The following is a 24,032-nucleotide window of genomic DNA, read 5'->3' as shown; positions in this document are numbered from 1 at the left end:
GAGGGATTGAGGGTCCTGCTCTGTGAGCTTACATGCTAGAGGGAGTGGGGTATAGTGACACAGTAACAGAGGGATTGAGGGCCTGCTCAGTGAGTTTACATGTTAGAGGGAGTGGGGTATAGTGACACAGTAACAGAGGGATTGAGGCCCCTGCTCAGTGAGTTTACATGTTAGAGGGAGTGGGGTATAGTGACACAGTAACAGAGGGATTGAGGGCCCTGCTCTGTGAGTTTACATGTTAGAGGGAGTGGGGTATAGTGACACAGTAACAGAGGGATTGAGGGTCCTGCTCTGTGAGCTTACATGCTAGAGGGAGTGGGGTATAGTGACACTAAAGGAATCAGTCTGGAGCTATTACCAGTTTAATTGATACGCTTTTATGAAGAAGTGGGTTTTTAACGATTGTTTGAAGGAGTGGAGACTGGATGAGCATCTAAGGGAGGAGGGAAGCGAGTTCCACAGGAATGGTGCAGCCCTCGAGAATAATAATAATAATAATAATATTAAGAGAGTAATAATAATAATAATAATAATAATAATAATAATAATATTAAGAGAGTAATAATAATGTTAAGAGAGTAATAATAATATTAATAATAATAAGTAAACCTTTATGATACAGTATCTCTGCACCAAACGTTGAATTTTTATTTTCTCAGACAAGAATTGGAAAATGGTGACCTGCAGCGCCACCATGTGGATGATTTATAAAGGCATAGTACAGTATTTGTAAGAAATTAACAGCATCTGCTGGACGTGTTGGGAACAAAATTACTGCCAGCCTGCCAAGTCCTCCATTGATCTTTCCTTATTCTAACATAGGGATCTCAAACTCAGGACTCCACAGATGTTAAAAAAGTGTCACTTTACATAAAAAAAGGAATGTTGTGATTTCCTCGCTGGCTCTGAAAGCGGTAACTGGTATATACTGTTTGTGTCTGTTTGTGTCTGTTTGTGTCTGTTTGTGTCTCTTAGTAGTTTAGTGTTCTTTCTAAAGTCTGCCGGAATTATTAACTTAAATAAAATGGACACAGTAACAGTAATTTTAAACCAACGTTACGACCCATTCTTTCTAATGCATCATATCGATAATGCATAAAAGTATAATAACAATGAATGAAAACATAAAAAAGATATGCAGCTTCTGCAATAAATTCTTAGCAAAGTGAATGAATGTAGCATTGCTGAACTTATCACATAAAGTCAAGGCTTGTATGGCAGCAGGTTTGGGGTAAAAAAAGGAAACATTGCAGGTTTAGGGGGAGGACAGAAAGGGTCGACTCACGGAGAAAAAAAAATCATAAAAATACAGAAGATTAATATAAAACACGTGACGTATAGCTTAGTATAAATTACTGTAATTTATCCTACTCAGACATTACATCAAACCTGCGCGGGATCCTGGAATCGTTCTATACTTCACCTCCTTTTCTAACTTGGCTACTGTTACTGTAGGTTTGTTTTCCCAAACTGAGATTTTTAATTATTGATAATTTAATTAGGTTTCCAATGCACGTTTTTATTTAGTATTATTTAATTCTAATACGATAAAAAAAAGTCCAAATATAGCTAGAGTTAATTTATCCTGTAACTATTGCTTTTATAATAAACAGCAAGACCAAATTCCTAAGAACCAAAACAACATTTGCGAAACCGAAATTGCCCAAAATAAGCCCCATTTTTTCACAGTGCACACGTCTATTAATGTGTAACGTGGGTAGGGTAGCAGTTAATATTAGGGGGGTTAGTGTAGTGCACTGTGGGTAGGGTAATAGTTAATATTAGGAGGGGTTAGTGTAGTGTAATGTGGGTAGGGTAGTAGTTAATATTAGGGGGGTTAGTGTAGTGCACTGTGGGTAGGGTAGTATTTAATATTAGGGGGGGTTAGTGTAGTGTAATGTGTAGTGTGGCTAGGGTAGTAGTTAATATTAGGGGGGGTTAGTGTAGTGTAATGTGGCTAGGGTAGTAGTTAATATTAGGGGGGGTTAGTGTAGTCCACTGTGGGTAGGGTAGTAGTTAATATTAGGAGGGGTTAGTGTAGTGTAATGTGGGTAGGGTAGTAGTTAATATTAGGGGGGTTAGTGTAGTATTTAATATTGGGGGGGTTAGTGTAGTGTAATGTGTAGTGTGGCTAGGGTAGTAGTTAATATTAGGGGGGTTAGTGTAGTGTAATGTGGGTAGGGTAGTAGTTAATATTAGGGGGGGTTAGTGTAGTGTAATGTGTAGTGTGGCTAGGGTAGTAGTTAATATTAGGGGGGTTAGTGTAGTGCACTGTGGGTAGGGTAGTAGTTAATATTAGGGGGGTTAGTGTAGTGCACTGTGGGTAGGGTAGTAGTTAATATTAGGGGTTGTTAGTGTAGTGTAATAGTTAATATTAGGGGGGGTTAGTGTAGTGTAATGTGGGTAGGGTAATAGTTAATATTAGGAGGGGTTAGTGTAGTGTAATGTGGGTAGGGTAATAGTTAATATTAGGAGGGGTTAGTGTAGTGTAATGTGGGTAGGGTAATAGTTAATATTAGGAGGGGTTAGTGTAGTGTAATATGGGTAGGGTAGTAGTTAATATTAGGAGGGGTTAGTGTAGTGTAATATGGGTAGGGTAGTAGTTAATATTAGGGGGGGTTAGTGTAGTGTAATGTGGGTAGGGTAATAGTTAATATTAGGAGGGGTTAGTGTAGTGTAATATGGGTAGGGTAGTAGTTAATATTAGGGGGGTTAGTGTAGTGTACGGGTCAGTTAATTTAGTTATTCTTTATTGATTGTGTAAGGTAGAGGTTAACGTGTAGTGTAGGGTGTTCAGGTAATGTAGGGGTAAATCTGTAGTGTAATGTGTTAGGGTAGTGAGTAGAAGTGTATCTTCCACTAATCCAGGGCACACCAAGCAAGTATCTCTCAGTTCTGGTTAAAAAAATACGTCATTGATCTCATAGGGTTTGTAATGACAGGCTTAGAGATAATCAGAGTGAGAGACTCTACAAAATACAAGTTACTACAAAATAATAACACTGTGGCTACTACCCGACTGACAGTGGTGGTGGCGGCAGTGCAGTTCTGATCACTGCTGTCTATGTTAAGGAGACACTTTGACAGCGAATCATATTTAAAGTTCACATATAATCCAGCTTTCCAGTTTAGTACAGTACTGATTGCTTATTGATTATTGGTTCTGTATGAGAAGCATCGGATTGGTGTAGTCTGTTGTAGACATACACGCTCTTGGTGACTTCAATGAGATGCATTTGATTGGACAAAGACCGTTCCAAACTTCCTGCTTCATTCTGGGGAAAAGGGGACGGGCCCATGCAAAATAAAGGGTGGAAATTTGGGGTGTTTCGATAAATAAGAATGGATATTATTTTATATTTACTGCCTTGTGTAAGTGCATAAAATATTTATTATTCTTTTTATTGTGTCCTACGAGGCTCGGTGAAGTGTTTGAATGTAATTGCCATTTATTGTGTAGAACAAAAGGCTTGATTAAAGGAGGACATTTCTCTCTCTCTCCTAATTTACAGGACAGCAAACTCACTAAACCAGCTGTGATCCCACTAATTGCAGTGGTCATGGTAACAGAGCAATCTTCTGTAATTTGCTAAATTAAACTTTGGCTAAAGCCCCCTTTGTAAGAAGAAGGGACGCACAATAGCAGAATATTTCATGTAAATAGGACGTCTGATCCTGCCCTCGGGTGTCACAGCTATTAATTGGCCGTATCTATACGAACCATCTGTTATTCTCAACAAAACATTAATGTTAAAAAATAAAACAGCCATTGTGGGTGCTACGGGTCCTCTCTGACCCAGTCCTCAAGGCACAGCACCTGGCAGACCTGGGAACCACTGTGCGACACTAATAATGGCTGATGTGCATGCGGGTGTAATATACATGGAGTCTATCTGAATAACACACCTCACACAAATTCTATCTTAATGTAAACTTGTCACTTCCCTCTGCTTTTGTCTGGATTGCACTTATTTTTCATGGTCATAATACATTTTTATACAAGAAATTCTGCCGAGCAGAGTACATTAATAGGTCACTCACGATTATGTTTTTTATCATCATTACTTTATTGTATTTTGTTGCACCATTTTTATTAAGTAAAGAGTAAGTGAACTGAAAAAGACTGATACCGTCAGTTTTGAGATCTTGCCAAGGAGCTTACATTCTATATATAATCTGTCAGGACAAGAGCCCAGTGCATGCTGGGGAGGGACAACTCGGCACCACCACCATCAGCGTTGGACATGGGATATTGGGAGTGCGGGATATACAGACGGATAGTATTAGAGCTGTCCCTCTAAGTTTCCATTGGGCGTTATTTTGTCCTGCACAACTGCCACATATTCTAATTAGGGCGACCAGTCCCCTCCTTTCTCTGTTTTTGCTCAATAAGGTTAATTTTGGGTGGGAATGGGAACAAGTCATGATTCCTCCACGTACCCGGGAAGGATGGCATTTTTGTCGAGTGATCCCTCCCGTTCTGCTCCTGTGTATACGTCCAGGTGTTTGGATGGGAGTTCCTCTGTGGTTTGTTGTGGTTTGGGTACCACGGGTATGCTTTTCAGTGATGGTGCTGTGTCAGACGCGGCACGCAATCCTTTCAGGCCCTGGCACCCCATAATGGCGTCCTCCGTACTTAACTCTTCAATGATTCGTGGGGTGTTTACTCGACTGGTCTCCGATAGCAGATTGCTGGAATTAGACTGAAGAAAACAATGGAGAAAAAAATCACAATTTTCTTTTAGGAATTTTCACCAAACCTTCTCTGTCTATTGGTTTATTCAGCACATTAACATTGAGAGATAAGAAATCGGAGTGGTGGCAGGATGGGGATCCTGGTGACTCATGTGCAGCTCTCATGCCAGTGTCAGATTGTCAGTCTGTTGTACATACGCACTAAGGATACTGGCCAGCCCGCGCTGCACAATGTATAGGCCTTAGACACCTTGTACTGCCCCTCACCCTGTGCTTTGTGGGTGCTCAGAACATTTACATGACTGGTCCATAATACCGTATAGTAAACACCCTCTGCTTCCTGCAATACATCCATCCAGTTCTCACCTGTTGAACGGATCCCAGGCTGAGCTCCAGTTTCTTTTTTCGAGATATTTCGGGATTCCAGTGACAGACCAGGCTGTCGTTCTGAACGCTGTAGTTTTTGTTTCCTATCAGCCAGTACGTTTTCATTTTGCCTTTACCCTAAAATAAAGCAAACAAATCAGATCTCCCAAAGCAGCTTCAGCAGGGGCAATTAATTGGGCATTGTAGTGTTTGATTTGCCCCCTAGCAAGCCAAATAATGGAAGGGCAGTCATGTAGCACATATATAACCCAGGAGTATTATGGACACTGCGGTCCATGTAAAGGGGTATAACATACAGGGGTATAACATACAGGAATATAACATACAGGGGTATAACATACAGGGGTATAACATACAGGGGTATAACATACAGGGGTATAACATACAGGAATATAACATACAGGGTTATAACATACAGGAATATAACATACAGGGGTATAACATACAGGAATATAACATACAGGGGTATAACATACAGGGGTATAACATACAGGAATATAACATACAGGGGTATAACATACAGGAATATAACATACAGGAATATAACATACAGGAATATAACATACAGGGGTATAACATACAGGGGTATAACATACAGGGGTATAACATACAGGAATATAACATACAGGAATATAACATACAGGGGTATAACATACAGGGGTATAACATACAGGGGTATAACATACAGGAATATAACATACAGGAATATAACATACAGGGGTATAACATACAGGGGTATAACATACAGGGGTATAACATACAGGAATATAACATACAGGAATATAACATACAGGGGTATAACATACAGGGGTATAACATACAGGGGTATAACATACAGGAATATAACATACAGGGGTATAACATACAGGAATATAACATACAGGAATATAACATACAGGGGTATAACATACAGGAATATAACATACAGGAATATAACATACAGGGGTATAACATACAGGGGTATAACATACAGGAATATAACATACAGGAATATAACATACAGGGGTATAACATACAGGGGTATAACATACAGGGGTATAACATACAGGAATATAACATACAGGGGTATAACATACAGGGGTATAACATACAGGAATATAACATACAGGAATATAACATACAGGGGTATAACATACAGGAATATAACATACAGGGGTATAACATACAGGAATATAACATACAGGGGTATAACATACAGGAATATAACATACAGGAATATAACATACAGGGGTATAACATACAGGGGTATAACATACAGGGGTATAACATACATGAATATAACATACAGAGGTATAACATGCAGGAAAATAACATACAGGGGTATAACATACAGGAATATAACATATAGGGGTATAACATACAGGAATATAACATACAGAGGTATAACATACAGGAATATAACATAGAGGGGTATAACATACAGGAATATAACATATAGGGGTATAACATACAGGAATATAACATACAGAGGTATAACATACAGGAATATAACATACAGGGGTATAACATACAGGAATATAACATACAAGGGTATAACATACAGGAATATAACATACAGGGGTATAACATACAGGAATATAACATACAAGGGTATAACATACAGGAATATAACATACAGGGGTATAACATACAGGGGTATAACATACAGGAATAGAACATACAGGGGTATAACATACAGGAATATAACATACAGGGGTATAACATACAGGGGTATAACATACAGGAATATAACATACAGGGGTATAACATACAGGGGTATAACATACAGGAATATAACATACAGGGGTATAACATACAGGGGTATAACATACAGGAATATAACATACAGGGGTATAACATACAGGGGTATAACATACAGGAATATAACATACAGGGGTATAACATACAGGGGTATAACATACAGGGGTATAACATACAGGGGTATAACATACATGAATATAACATACAGAGGTATAACATGCAGGAAAATAACATACAGGGGTATAACATACAGGAATATAACATATAGGGGTATAACATACAGGAATATAACATACAGAGGTATAACATACAGGAATATAACATATAGGGGTATAACATACAGGAATATAACATACAGAGGTATAACATACAGGAATATAACATACAGGGGTATAACATACAGGAATATAACATACAAGGGTATAACATACAGGAATATAACATACAGGGGTATAACATACAGGAATATAACATACAAGGGTATAACATACAGGAATATAACATACAGGGGTATAACATACAGGGGTATAACATACAGGAATAGAACATACAGGGGTATAACATACAGGAATATAACATACAGGGGTATAACATACAGGGGTATAACATACAGGAATATAACATACAGGGGTATAACATACAGGGGTATAACATACAGGAATATAACATACAGGGGTATAACATACAGGGGTATAACATACAGGAATATAACATACAGGGGTATAACATACAGGGGTATAACATACAGGAATATAACATACAGGGGTATAACATACAGGGGTATAACATACAGGAATATAACATACAGGGGTATAACATACAGGAATATAACATACAGGAATATAACATACAGGGGTATAACATACAGGGGTATAACATACAGGAATATAACATACAGGGGTATAACATACAGGAATATAACATACAGGAATATAACATACAGGGGTATAACATACAGGGGTATAACATACAGGGGTATAACATACAGGAATATAACATACAGGGGTATAACATACAGGGGTATAACATACAGGAATATAGCATATAGGGGTATAACATACAGGAATATAACATACAGGGGTATAACATACAGGGGTATAACATACAGGAATATAACATACAGGGGTATAACATACAGGAATATAACATACAGGGGTATAACATACAGGGGTATAACATACAGAGGTATAACATACAGGGGTATAACATATAGGGGTATAACATACAGGAATATAACATATAGGGGTATAACATACAGGAATATAACATATAGGGGTATAACATACAGGAATATAACATACAGAGGTATAACATACAGGGGTATAACATACAGGAATATAACATATAGGGGTATAACATACAGGAATATAACATACAGAGGTATAACATACAGGAATATAACATACAGAGGTATAACATACAGGAATATAACATACAGGGGTATAACATACAGGAATATAACATACAGGGGTATAACATACAGGAATATAACATACAGGGGTATAACATACAGGAATATAACATACAGGGGTATAACATACAGGAATATAACATACAGGAATATAACATACAGGAATATAACATACAGGGGTATAACATACAGGGGTATAACATACAGGGGTATAACATACAGGAATATAACATACAGGGGTATAACATACAGGAATATAACATACAGGAATATAACATACAGGGGTATAACATACAGGAATATAACATACAAGGGTATAACATACAGGAATATAACATACATGGGTATAACATACAGGGGTATAACATACAGGAATATAACATACAGGGGTATAACATACAGGAATATAACATACAGGGGTATAACATACAGGAATATAACATAATGGAATATAACATACAGAGGTATAACATACAGGAATATAACATACAGGGGTATAACATACAGGGGTATAACATACAGGAATATAACATATAGGGGTATAACATACAGGAATATAACATACAGAGGTATAACATACAGGAATATAACATACAGGGGTATAACATACAGGAATATAACATACAAGGGTATAACATACAGGAATATAACATACAGGGGTATAACATACAGGAATATAACATACAAGGGTATAACATACAGGAATATAACATACAGAGGTATAACATACAGGAATATAACATACAGGGGTATAACATACAGGGGTATAACATACAGGGGTATAACATACAGGGGTATAACATACAGGAATATAACATACAGGAATATAACATACAGGGGTATAACATACAGGAATATAACATACAGGGGTATAACATACAGGAATATAACATACAGGGGTATAACATACAGGAATAGAACATACAGGGGTATAACATACAGGGGTATAACATACAGGAATATAACATACAGGGGTATAACATACAGGAATATAACATACAGGGGTATAACATACAGGAATATAACATACAGGAATATAACATACAGGGGTATAACATACAGGGGTATAACATACAGGAATATAACATACAGGGGTATAACATACAGGGGTATAACATACAGGAATATAACATATAGGGGTATAACATACAGGAATATAACATACAGGGGTATAACATACAGGGGTATAACATACAGGAATATAACATACAGGGGTATAACATACAGGGGTATAACATACAGAGGTATAACATACAGGGGTATAACATATAGGGGTATAACATACAGGAATATAACATATAGGGGTATAACATACAGGAATATAACATACAGAGGTATAACATACAGGAATATAATATACAGAGGTATAACATACAGGGGTATAACATACAGGAATATAACATATAGGGGTATAACATACAGGAATATAACATACAGAGGTATAACATACAGGAATATAACATACAGGGGTATAACATACAGGAATATAACATACAGGAATATAACATACAGGGGTATAACATACAGGGGTATAACATACAGGAATATAACATACAGGGGTATAACATACAGGAATATAACATACAGGAATATAACATTCAGGGGTATAACATACAGGAATATAACATACAAGGGTATAACATACAGGAATATAACATACAGAGGTATAACATACAGGAATATAACATACAGGGGTATAACATACAGGGGTATAACATACAGGAATATAACATACAGGGGTATAACATACAGGGGTATAACATACAGGAATATAACATACAGGAATATAACATACAGGGGTATAACATACAGGAATATAACATACAGGGGTATAACATACAGGAATAGAACATACAGGGGTATAACATACAGGGGTATAACATACAGGAATATAACATACAGGGGTATAACATACAGGAATATAACATACAGGAATATAACATACAGGGGTATAACATACAGGAATATAACATACAGGGGTATAACATACAGGAATATAACATACAGGAATATAACATACAGGGGTATAACATACAGGGGTATAACATACAGGAATATAACATACAGGGGTATAACATACAGGGGTATAACATACAGGAATATAACATATAGGGGTATAACATACAGGAATATAACATACAGGGGTATAACATACAGGGGTATAACATACAGGGGTATAACATACAGGAATATAACATACAGGGGTATAACATACAGGGGTATAACATACAGAGGTATAACATACAGGGGTATAACATATAGGGGTATAACATACAGGAATATAACATATAGGGGTATAACATACAGGAATATAACATACAGAGGTATAACATACAGGAATATAACATACAGAGGTATAACATACAGGGGTATAACATACAGGAATATAACATATAGGGGTATAACATACAGGAATATAACATACAGAGGTATACCATACAGGAATATAACATACAGGGGTATAACATACAGGAATATAACATACAGGAATATAACATACAGGGGTATAACATACAGGGGTATAACATACAGGAAGATAACATACAGGGGTATAACATACAGGAATATAACATACAGGAATATAACATACAGGGGTATAACATACAGGGGTATAACATACAGGAATAGAACATACAGGGGTATAACATACAGGAATATAACATACAGGGGTATAACATACAGGGGTATAACATACAGGAATATAACATACAGGAATAGAACATACAGGAATATAACATCCAGGGGTATAACATACAGGAATATAACATACAGGAATAGAACATACGGGAATATAACATACAGGAATATAACATACAGGAATAGAACATACGGGAATATAACATACAGGGGTATAACATACAGGAATATAAAATACAGGAATATAACATACAGGAATATAACATACGGGAATATAACATACAGGAATATAACATACAGGAATATAACATACAGGAATATAACATACAGGAATAGAACATACGGGAATATAACATACAGGGGTATAACATACAGGGGTATAACATACAGGAATATAACATACAGGAATAGAACATACGGGAATATAACATACAGGAATATAACATACAGGAATATAACATACAGGGGTATAACATACAGGAATATAACATACAGGAATATAACATACAGGAATAGAACATACGGGAATAGAACATACAGGAATATAACATACAGGAATATAACATACAGGGGTATAACATACAGGGGTATAACATACAGGAATATAACATACAGGGGTATCACATACAGGAATATAACATACAGGAATATAACATACAGGAATATAACATACAGGAATATAACATACAGGAATATAACATACAGGGGTATAACATACAGGGGTATAACATACAGGGGTATAACATACAGGAATATAACATACAGGAATATAACATACAGGGGTATAACATACAGGAATATAACATACAGGGGTATAACATACAGGGGTATAACATACAGGAATATAACATACAGGGGTATAACATACAGGGGTATAACATACAGGGGTATAACATAATGGATGGGGGATGTCTGCAATCTCTGCCCAGAGAAACCCAATATCAGTTTGTTCTATGAAATAGTAAAACAATGTTTTTGGTTAAAGAAAAACTTACCTGCCTCCCCTAAAAGATCGACCAAAAAAAGCGCTAAAACTTATCCAAAAGGCGCAATCCTCCACCGCTGACGTCTCCACAAGAACATGAGCAGCACAGAGGAAAGGCTATGACGCCATAGGACGCCAGTCCCAGAATGCCATTAGCCATCACAGAACTGCTATTCTGGTTGATGACCCTCCTATGACACTGTCAGAGGTGGAGTTTCACCCCCAGCAGCAAATGGGGTTAAACTTCCTGTATGCAGTGTTTCCAGAAACCACAATCATTTCAAATCACTGAAGTGGTTATGGTGCTGGAAGTAACTCTTGAAAAATGCAAAGCATCATCATCACAGTGCTAGAATAACAGGGCACTCATTAGAAGACAGCATCACCCCAATATTATTTTTAATGTAATTTATAGAACAGGCACACAAGGACCCTGCACTATAACCTGGCATCTTTAGAGTGAGCTGGTACAGCATTGGTTAAACTGTCCTCACCTTAACATCGATCTCTCCCCGAGGTTCGATTTCATAAGCATCGTCTACGAGCAGAACCTGGTAGGTGGCGGAGCTGATGTGGATCTTCTGGGCTGTTTAGATCAGAGTTGTATACAAAATGGATCTGGTCACTGGGTATTTCATAAATAGATTACTGTCATCAGGTTAACATGAACAAGTCTCAGATTCTATTTTCCCTGTTGGGTCTACTTATGAGTACTTTTGCAATGCAATTTTTTGGCACAGCTAAATGAAAATGATCAATAATTTGGCAAATATATAATCACTACAAGGAATAATAGCAGAGCGGACATCATTACATATCACAGTTCTAAATGTCATAAAACTCAGTTAGAATTGCAAGCAAGCCTCCTCCTAAAGGGGGCTGCTGGCCCAAGCAGTATGCAAAGCCACCGAACCCCCAAATGGCTCACACCAAATCTGACATCCTGGTATATGGGTGAATGCAATGCGTCACAGAATACGGGTAGTTGTTTGCTCAAGTCTAAACAAATTTCACTGCCACTGTTAGAAACTATAGATATATGTTAGGTGTTTTATTTATTTATTATTGTTATTTTTTTGCATACAAATCAGGGGTTAGTCCTATCGGCACTGTTGTTTAAATAAGGGACATGTGCGAGATCCATTAGTAATATTACGTAAGCTTGTAGATTCCATTCGAGAGGCTGTGTTCACTGTGTCTCCAAACAGACAGTATCGAGGCATCTTGTACCCAACCACACCAGCGACGCAGGGTCCTGAGAGTACGCAAATGTTAAAATAATCAATAAATAGTCTAGAATAAAAATGATAAATTCACTACAACAGTCAATTAGTGACTAGTTTTGTAAATGAGTCATTAGATCAGCACAGCTGACTATTTACAGAATACGTTTCGATTGTAAAAGCAATATAGCCCATAACCGTATGTATAAAATAACCCTAACCCTGGGTACCTCTAAACTGTAAACAGTCCATAGTATCCAGTAATGCTATGCAGAGGTACCCCAAAACCCAAGTATCCTTTGACTCTAACCTTAAAGGGTTACTACAAATCTTTTGTGTGGAGGGAGTGTGAGGATAATTAAAGCTTACATTAAAAAAAAAAATACTTTAAGGCAAGCATGTCAAACTAACGGCCCACAATGGACAACTCTGCGGGTCGGCGAGCCGCGAGTACATGCTTGGTGTTATAGCAGAGTAGGCACCTGCTCTCCCCACGTTGCAGGTGTCTACTCTGCTAACACTTACCCGGCCGGGGAGGAGGGCCAGCGAGGGAGCTCAGTGTTCCTGCTCCTCACTGCTCCCTCGCGCGCACCGTCTGTAGTGAAGCCGGGCGCCGGAATATGACGTTATATTTCGGCACCTGGCATCACTAAACCGTGTCAGGGAGCAGTGAGGAGCAGATAGAAGACCACTCCTGGACCCCAGGGAGAGGCCCCACATTGGCTCCCAAAGGTAGGGAGCAATTGCGACTGGACAGTGGTGTACCTGGAGGTGCATGGAGGCACGCAACGCCACGTCACATTCCAACGTGACATCATCGTGCTCCACCTTCAAAGGGTTTCAAGAAGTAGTGGAAGGATCAGACTTGGCACAGGGTACGGACGACACCATTGGCGTATACCAGAGCCCAGACTCCGGAGTCGCATACTGGCAGCGGCAATGTGAGTGGAGTCTGCTTGTTGGCTAGAGGGGGTACTGAGATCTAGTATATGGGGGGGGGGGTTAGTAGAGGGGGTGGACTGGGATGTAGTAGAGGAGGGTATGCTGGGGTTTTTTTTATACTGTACTTTTCAAAATAAACCTACATTTCTGAAAATTTAAGTTTTTTTTTTGCGGCCCACATAAACTTGGGGCCGAGCTAGACTTTGAGTTTGACATGCTTGCTTTAGGGTAATGGGATGTGGGGGTGTACTTAAATTAAAGCAGGGACGGAGAAGACATACACACTTCCTTGTGCAGACACTGCCTAAAATGGAGAAGCTATTATGTCTGTCGCCAGTGTGCAGTGCAGCAAACGTCATTTTTTTCACAAAATTGACAGACAGCCCAAAACTGAGTCCCAGTTTACTATATTCACTGTGCCGGGGGTGCTAATAGCCTGCCACCATAACCACTTCAAAAGGCAGAATTGGTCATGGTGGTTGGAGTAACCCATTAACCCCTTAAGGACACATGACATGTATGACATGTCATGATTCCCTTTTATTCCAGAAGTTTGGTCCTTAAGGTTTAAGCAGCCCATAACCCTAAACATAAGTACCCCCTTAAATGAGCAGCCATAACCCTAAATATCCTGTAACCCTAATTCTAGTCCATATATTGCTCTCTTTCTTTCTTTTGACAAATATTGCAACATATAAGTTTTGTTCTAACGATACAAGATGCTGTATGTTTGAAAGGCTATAAATAATTCTGTAAATCAGGGTATAATTAAAAAAATTATATTTAAAAAGGTGCTGAATACAACTAGTCAGTCATGGTTCTCCCCAGGTAATCAGCCCAGTTAAAAGAAGGTCCCCGTCATTCACACAAAGTCATTTCAGTGCTGGTCTGCTCCAACACACTCTCGCCTTTCCTGACAATGAAGTTAAATCTATTAACCTTACAGTCCCTGGCAGCACCTCAGCCAGACACAGACGGAAAAACTATTGCGAGTTAGGTTACTCTGGCCAATGTGTCCATAAACTCTACAGGGAATGCAGCAGGCAGGGACAGCCAGATTGAGACACCAAAATAATCCCCAAAATTGGGCTGCATCTTGGAATGACTGCTTGTTTGTGCTCAGAATGTCACATCTCCCAGTGAAATGTGAGATTATTTATTAAATTGGGAATAGTGGGAAATTGTAAAGTTAGGCCAGAAAGCAGAGGTGGAAACATTCTCCAATTTGACCATTTCTTTTAGTATTCAGCTATTTTGGCTTAAATGTGCTATTACCTTGTCACTTGTTCATAATTTCTGGATTTGTAAATAACCTCATTGTACCATTCATTTTTCAGAATATTTTAATAGAATGCTGCAGAAATTCAAATATTTTTTACTTTAGAAAACTATTTTTATAGTTTTAACGTGATTGCTTTGTTACCCATAATTCTCAGCGCTTCCTGCGCTCAGCCCCTGCCAATCAGAATGCTGTAATGAGAGCCAATTATACGTCAATGCACGAACATGCTATGCTGTAAATATGAAGCAGTCGGTTGAATTATTCCATTAGGTTCCACTTTTAGAACTTTGCCTCAAAATTCTATTTCATTCAGAACCACAAAATACCCTCGTAGGCCTAACGTGACAATTTTATTTTTTTTAAAGTGGCGTGTCCCTTTAAAATGAAATCCCATAAGAAATATTTTACAGCGTGTAGTGTAAAATCTATTTTCTCTGAATATCTGGAAATTGATATCTGACCTGGAGCATTCCCTGTGTACACGTTGCAGGTTTCTAAATCAAACTCTCACATTCTCGAATCTCTTTCCATTTGTTTTTGTCATTATCCTGTACGTACCGGTGTGTATGCCAGCTCTAAGCTGCAGTCGCTCATTGGGCATGTGCGGCACAATGACTTGACGGACTCCAGCCACTAAATCGAGAGACATTTTTGCAATTTCATCAGCGTGACGGTCATTGTTCCTCTCTGGGAGACCGCTGACCACCATATAGGCATCTCCAATAGTTTCCACCTAGAGCAGTTTAAAGGGAATTTGTCACAAAGTATATTTTAATCCAGCAAAAGCTATTGTTATTTTTAAATTATTTTGTTTTGATTTTGTTATTAGATATAGATATATTAGACCAACCCATTAGGGACCAATGACTGTTTAGTAGTCTTGTCCTAAGGGGCGGCACAACTATAAATCGGTAAAAGGGGGCTGACGGGAGACGGAGACACACAGAGAGGATGGAGAGAAAGTGACAAACAGCAGGGATGGGGGAGAAAGCAACACACAGAGGGGATGGGGGAGAGAGAAACACAGGGGCCTTAACCCCTTGAGGACCAAACTTCTGGAATAAAAGGGAATCATGACATGTCACACATGTCATGTGTCCTTAAGGGGTTAAGGAGGAAGAAAGAGACACACAGAGGAGGTGGGGATAAAAAGAGATGCACAGAGGGGCTGGGGGGAAGATACACACAAGAGGGGCCTGGGAGAGGAAGAGACTCACAAATGGGTGGGGGGGGGGGGAGAAAGAGACATGCAAAGAGGTTTAGGACAGGGAAAAAGAAACACCCAAAGAAGCTGAGGGGACACAAAGAGACACATATAGGGGATGTAAGACACACAAATGGGAAAAAATGGCGAAAAAGATACACTAAAAGGGGCAAGACATTTAAAAAGAGGATTAAGAGACACACAGGTTAAGTTGTTGCCCTGCATGTCTATTAATGTTTTTCAGCTGGGATGAACAAATCAAATTTATTTTCATCTAAAACCGAACGAATCGATCCGTCTCATTCATTGAATCTCGTTCCACAGGTAGAACCAAGACAATCGATTCATTCGTGCATAGATTAAAAGGAAATTGATTTGTTCATTACACCTTAAAAGAATTTATTGCACAGCTTTCCTGTTTAGGCCATCGTGGTAATCTGTTTTTAAGGGTCTTTCCCAAAACAGAGCGCCCCTCTCAACGACAGACTGGGGGGCTGGATTCAGCTGCTGATTTTCAATTCACAGGAAACGTCATCTTGAAACCTGGATTGTGATGATGGCCAAGTGCAACATGTGGTTCTGAGAGGGTTAAATAAACCTGTAGATATATTTCTGGAGCCACAGTCAGATTTGGGATTCGGTCACTGACGATTCCCACCTTGTAGACGCTGTACGACTCTATTCTGCTATCGAAACAGAAATACAGACTGTTCAACATTTCCACCACTTGAAGAGGAGTACAGGAAGCAGAAATGGCGGTAAATCCTACAATATCCGAGAAAAATATTGTCACCTGAAAATAAAAACAGACACAGAGAGAGAATGTGGGAATCACTGAGCCTGTTCAGTATACGGAGGGCAGATATATTAAAATGCCAGCAATATAGAATCTGGCAGATTATGAACCACTTTCATTCCATCGTGTTAACCCTTTACATCCCAGAATGAGCAATGCACATCATCCACAGCCACATACTGATATGAAAATGCTTTCAATTTGGCTACATTGACCTTAAATTTGAAATTCACTTTCAATTCTCACTTTAGTAAATAGCCCTAAATGTAACCTCATGTCATTGCTGGTGGCAACAATTGTGTCAATGGGCTGGAGAGAAAGGTGCGCTGCACTATGGGTAAGGATTGGAGCAAATGGTGTTAATTAGTATCAGCGACACAAATCGTGTCATTTTAAACCGCCCTTTTAGAAATGAAATGCTGAGCAGATCAATCTCTTTGCAATGGCGCTCAGTGGGTTGAAGCTAGGAGGTATAATTCAAACCAGTTTATACAGTGTTTTATTCTGTTACGATAGCCTCGGTGAGTGATTACATTCCCCAAATCCTGGTGGGCACATCTGCTTATAACTCGCCCCAATCACAGAGTTCTGTAGGTAACGGCTGGGCCCGCTTCTTTAATCAGCACCAACACTTCATCGGGAACAGCCATAATTAGGAGGAAATGGTTTCTCAAAGGCCCGCCGAGTGTTTAGCCCAGAGTGTTTGTTTAACCCCTTAAGGACCAAACTTCTGGAATAAAAGGGAATCATGACACATGTCATGTGTCCTTAAGGGGTTAAAGAGTTTATTCTGGAGTAATAGCTCTATTATTGCCAATTAAGCGGACAAAGACACCTACTTAAATATACAGTCGCTGCATTCAAACAGCTTGCAGGAGTCGCTGTTTGAGAACGCTTTGAGTAGGGAACTTCATAGAAAGAGTACTGCAATTATGTGGGGGTTTGGCAAAAGGGGGGGCTGTTTTTAGTTAAATGTGTTTATGCATTTTACAAAATAATGCCTTATTCAATAGAGGAAAGAAAACCGTTTGCATATAACATGATCGGGATTTTGTTATATATACGTTTTACTAGCACATTTCCACAGAAGAGGAATTTAGGCCACACGTCTACAGAGCCTACCCCTTACAGAGGCTACAAATCCCGTTACACACGGTTAGTCACTTCAATATGAATGGACGAGATTCAGAGAATATTTCAAATCTTGGGCCAAAATTGTCAAACTGGAAACTTGTCTGACAGAGAATTCTTATAGTTTGAATACTGTAGTTATAAATTCGGCTTTCCCGAAACGTTTTTTTTTTTTTACCAGAACCGAGATACCGATTCAGGAACCGAAACAAAAAAAGTGTAAAAATGGGCCAATCAGTATACTGCAAAATGTATACATGATATAATGTTCGGTATATATTGTGCCGTACACTGCTAGGAGCATTTTTGTTACATTTGGTTTACAGACCAAGTAGGAAAAAGTCACCAACAGAGTGAAAACAGGAGGAGATACAAAAAGGGTTTATTTATATTCGATATATTTCTTAACTGTATAATATATAAATATAGATATTATTATTGCTCCTCTTTGTGTAATTTAAAATCACGACCCCAACATTAGTACCACTTATCTGCTAAGAAAGGGGTAGGCAATCTTTGGCACTCCAGATGTTGGGAACTACATCTCCCCTGATGCTTTGCAAGCAATATGTCCGTAAGAGCATCATGGGGGATGTAGTCCACAACATCTGGAATGCCGAAGGTTGCCTACCCCTGTGCTAACATCACACAGAGCATCATGGAAACTACCCAAGAGTGCATTTGTAAGATGCCCAAACCATCTGGTGATTATCTGCAGTGTTTGCATTACTTAAAGATGACTATGCCCCAGAATGCAACAGTAAACCAGGAGATGCAATGAAATACATTTATTATAAGCATCCATTAAATAATATTATGCACAAAGACTACATTACATGCAATCTAAACCAAACTAAAATAAGAGCATATTGGCTAGAGCAATACGAGATAACATGAGAACATGGTGGATTAAGAAATCTAAGTAGAGACGCCCAATAGCAAACAAAATAATGGGTTTTTAATAGTGAGAGCTGACAAGCGGTACCCGATGCCTGCCAGTAAAGTGTCAGCCTGTCAGACAAGCATAGACATCAATTAAATGGGTCAGAATCCCCATACAGCACCCTGCAAATAGGCAAAAATGCATCAATCGGATTCCATTAATTTCCTTTTGGTCACCACTTGCACCCTTATAAGGTTTGGATGTTTGGTGAGTGTGGCCTTTCTGTCCTAGTATGTATATACAGTATACATCACATACTGCATGGCACACATTCATTCAAAGAAAGACTTCCCAACATATACACACACCTGCATGCCGTTTCCTTTAACAACATTAATACTACACACATTGATCCACCTACTTGGTCATAGCTCTCGGCCTCAACCTTCTTGTGTTTTCTCAGCTGTTTGGCCACAGTTTTGGGTAACATCTGGTGCAGCAGATCCTCAGCAAGACGCCTCTCTTTCTTTAGATCCTCTGTCCTCTCCCTAAGGCTAGTGGCGTAGTTTTGTATCCACTCGGTCATCTGTTTAAATGACACAAGGACGATCGGGTAGAGCAGACAAGTCACAGCTACAAGGGTAACCTTGAGGCTGACGATAGACAAAATTTCTTTTGCTTTATTGTTGATCTTTTCAAAACCCTTGTGATGTAAGCAATCTCGAACAGAATCCAAGTGACCGGCCACAGTTTGGTTCCAAAACATCGAGACAGGACCACCAAATGGGGCAAAGAGTGGCATGCTTTGGTATTGCGATAGGTATATCCACTCTGCATTATAATGCATATTTTCTACCCAACACCTATACATAGTGTCCGATGTATAGATTGCATAGTTTAGCATAGTAAGTACCTGATAAGATACATTATGAGCTTCGTCAGAAGTCATCGGTGAAGAATGTACCACCTTGCTGATGATTTCAGACGCTCTGAGCAATAGACGCAATGATGACACATCCATCCAATCAGAGTTTTTCATAGCAGTCTTGATATCGTCTTCTGGCTGACTCAACTCATCTAATATCTCGTTTATCGTCCATGAAAATAAGTCACCAAATGCAACTGTTGCTGAGAGATTATCTAATTTATTAATTAATTTCTGGGTATATAAAATGCACGTGTGATTAATGTCAGCCACATTTTCACATTTGCTGTTGTGGTACTGCAATTCCTGAGACTCCTTGCAGAATGATAGCACGTTGTCAATCAGTAAGGCTCTACTGTCAGTAGAGTTTGTTGCTTCCCAGCGGTAAAACGTCCTTTGGTGTTGAAGGAATCCAATGAATCTCATTGCCAAAAGATTGGTGCAAGAAGAAAATCCATGAAGAACTTTCTCTGTGTTTTTCCAATCTTTCACACAGTCACTTAAGTCAATGGAGACTGACCCCAGAAGAGTGACTAACGAAACTAAGCAGGCAGCCAGTATCCTTCTAACTGTGCGACTGAGTCTGACCTTGGATGGAGGGCAACACCTGGGATACAATGTTAACAAGTGATAATATCGTGATAGCTAGAATGTGTAAGTAAATGGCAACAACCAACAGCCATACACACATATTCCACAGGCTACCATACTAAATAGAATGAAAACATTGTAATATTTATTGGTGTTATAATAATGTGACAAGTCAACAACTGGACCTTTGGGTGGGTGAAGGCAGGAATGATGTGCTCCCCATCAATCTATCCTTGGTAGGATAAAGGGGGATTCAGAAGGAATCTCTACTACTAAACGACTCTCCCTCCACCGCACTTTGCTAACAGGAAAATATAAATCATTTTCTTTCAGGAACTCTATAGCAAAAAGTACAAATATTCATTTCTAATGCTATAGTGTTCTAGTGACTATTAAGATTCCTGCAGTTCACGGAACCAAAGAAATAGATAGATTTATTACTTTTAGCTCTCACTACGCTGATGTCATCGTGGCCGCCTCATTGGCTGAGATCATCAAGCATCAGCATCTCCTCATACAGATGAATGGAGTCCATGCAGGACCCAACCCAGGAAGTGCCTCCAGCAACGGTCAGATTGACAGCCACTAGAGGAGGGGTTAGTCAGCACTGTACACACTGCCTTTTCTAAAAACATTTCCCCTGCTCAGCCTGCAGGGACAGGCTATATGCCCCAGAACTAAATGTCACAATCTAAACTCATTAAATATGAAACAGAAAACATCACTGTTTGTCACGAATATATCAAGCATTTTTAAATACATTCATAAAAGAAGTAATTTATTTGCAATTATTTTTATTGGTAAATATTTTTTATTTGCATTCCATGAGTCTGTTTATAATTCTTATACAATATTTGGTTTATTTCCTATTTTTCACAATACTAATATGTTTCAAAGCAATGTTGATCTATTGATAGCTGGTTCATCGTTTGAGATATAGAAAGGTTTTTTCCTACATTACATTTATAATGTAATTATCTTTCCACTTGTTACACAAATTTAGAAAAATTGTGAAAGTTTTAGCAAACATTTTTCCACCACTTAAAGGATCACTATATTGTCAGGAAAACAAATCGATTTTCCTGACACTATAGTACCCTCAGGGTCCCCCTCCCGTGGGGCTGAAGGGGTTAAAACCCCATTCAGTTACTCACCTTCTTCCACCGCCGGGCTCCCTTACCTCTCCTCCCCCGCCGACGTCAGCGGAGCGGAATGTGCATGCGCGGCAGTGCCGCGCGCGCAAAATGTCCATAGGAAAGCATTTTCCAATGCTTTCCTATGGACGCTCTGCGTGATGGAGGCATTAAGTGCCTCCAGCGTCACAGATGCGCCTCTAATGGCTGTCCTGAAGACTCTGAAACTGCTATGTTTACATCAGGCAGGGTTAACCCTAGAGGGACCTGGCACCCAGACCACTTCATTGAGCTGAAGTGGTCTGGGTGACTTTAGTGTCCCTTTAATTCAATTACAAACTAATTTTTTTTTTTGTTTTGAACTACAGGTTACGTAAATCAGTGCCACTTGTTGACACCGAATTTTAATATTGTTCTTAAGGCATGATAGCTTATTTCCAAAACTTAGGATTTGTGTTAGTTTCTTCAAGACTTGTGCACAAATGCTTTTCAGATGGCACGAACAAATTAAACGTGAATTTGAAATATTTCCTCCTACAATAGTCAAATTGGACATTTTTTCTAAGTCTTCAGTATTTTCAGTTCTGTAATTCTGACACAAAATGTCATCTGTGTTTCGTCTATTTTGCCTTTCGGTTCAGACAAATTTCGGCCATGCAATAATTTCGGGAAAACCGATTTGGACAAATGGTGTGAAATTGGCCAATCAATGTACTGAAAACTATATACATAACAATAATACTCATTTTTACTCTATTGCTCACTACTCTGGTATCAAATCTGTGAATAATGTTTTAAAATCTTATTATGCTATTGAAAAAAGCTTTGAAAATGTTAGTCATTTAAATTAAATAAAAAAGCAGACGTTATTTTAATGAAATGTTATCAATTATAAATGTAAGCTGAAAATGCTCCATGAAAATACATTGTAATGAATTCTACCCAATCAATGGAAACAGGGGAAATTCATGAAGCTGGAATTCTAAACGATTTTTAGTTTTTTTTTAATGATCAATAACTGTCCAATTGGAAACAGTGATATTTCTGTGTTGTCTCTGTATTTATGTGACAAACCTTAATATGGAAAAGGCAAATACTGCTTCACTAAACACCAAATTGCGGTGAATTAAAATGGAAATAAAAGATTTAGGCTAAAATAACGAGCGACCAGAGCCCGGTTGAAGAATGTTTCAAAATCAGCGTTTTTCACCAAATGTTGCAATTCAATGTTTAGTGAACAAACCCTACATTGCAATATTTGTTTAAAATAGCTCATTTGTGTATAAAGAGAAATAAACCATGAATGCTAATCAATTAAAAAAAAAATCCCACATTAAATCTATGGTGGTATGAAAATTAATGAAACCAACGTGTAACTTACTAAATGAATTAATATATATTTTTGTTGCTTACCTGCAGTTTTCACAAACGCTTCCATAGTCTTCTAGCGAAGATTGTATTTTGCCCTTATTAGACATCTTACTGTGTATGAGATTAATCTTACTCTTTAGCGAGGACGATGAAGGGGCTACAGAAGGCACAAACTCACTCCTCCGATCAGCAGACATGATACAAGTGATCGGAATAGAGAGCTGTAGAGAATGGACTATATCTGCCCAGCTAAGCCTCCACACTAACACCAAGCACCCAGTGTCTTTGAAGTAGATGCGATCATCCCCAGGAATTTAAATGGCTAATAAGCTGGCATTATCAATGCACACACTCAGGATTGTTCTCTTAATTCAGGATTTTAAAATGGAAATATTGCGCTAAAAGTGAATTAAAAAACTGAAAACATGACAGTTACATTATAGAATCACTTTAATCCTGGAGTGGCTCTTTAATGACCAAGTGCCCTACGATCGCATTAAAAACGTGATTTTATTCAACATTTCTCCCACGCCGCCCAGGCCTCGGTCTTCACCCAATAAGGTCACAGAATGGCAGTTCTCACAAAAGCTCTTCTGAAGAATCGTCTCCAATGGCTTTTTATTATAATAAATCATCAGACCAGACTTTTAACGGATTACATTCAGTCTTAAACAGAGTTATTCAGTGACATCCACT

General features: G+C 38.5%; 1 protein-coding gene across 1 annotated transcript; it reads right to left on the bottom strand.

Moving 5' to 3' along the window:
* Positions 1-4,074: 4,074 nt before the first annotated feature.
* LOC134577041 (uncharacterized) lies at positions 4,075-23,533 on the bottom strand. Its single transcript, XM_063435684.1, has 8 exons — positions 23,379-23,533; positions 19,738-20,848; positions 17,165-17,299; positions 15,861-16,035; positions 13,012-13,110; positions 12,350-12,441; positions 5,062-5,199; positions 4,075-4,703 (listed from the first exon to the last, which is right to left on the bottom strand). Exons 1-8 carry the CDS (start codon positions 23,531-23,533, stop codon positions 4,422-4,424), a joined length of 2,187 nt encoding a protein of 728 aa, XP_063291754.1. The 3' UTR covers positions 4,075-4,421.
* Positions 23,534-24,032: the final 499 nt, after the last annotated feature.

The sequence above is a fragment of the Pelobates fuscus genome, chromosome 11 (genome assembly GCF_036172605.1).
Source record: "Pelobates fuscus isolate aPelFus1 chromosome 11, aPelFus1.pri, whole genome shotgun sequence".
In the NCBI taxonomy this organism is placed as follows: domain Eukaryota; kingdom Metazoa; phylum Chordata; class Amphibia; order Anura; family Pelobatidae; genus Pelobates; species Pelobates fuscus.
Note: the sequence above shows the minus strand (reverse complement) of the source record. Positions and strands in the feature narration are given on the sequence as shown.

Coding starts and splice junctions, on each gene's coding strand:
- LOC134577041 (XM_063435684.1), bottom strand. CDS start 23,533: ATGTCTGCTGATCGGAGGAGTGAGTTTGTGCCTTCTGTAGCCCCTTCA. Junction 20,849..23,378: donor AGCGTTTGTGAAAACTGCAG/GTAAGCAACAAA, acceptor ATTGTATCCCAG/GTGTTGCCCTCCATCCAAGG. Junction 5,200..12,349: donor GGGGAGAGATCGATGTTAAG/GTGAGGACAGTT, acceptor GCTTTATTTTAG/GGTAAAGGCAAAATGAAAAC.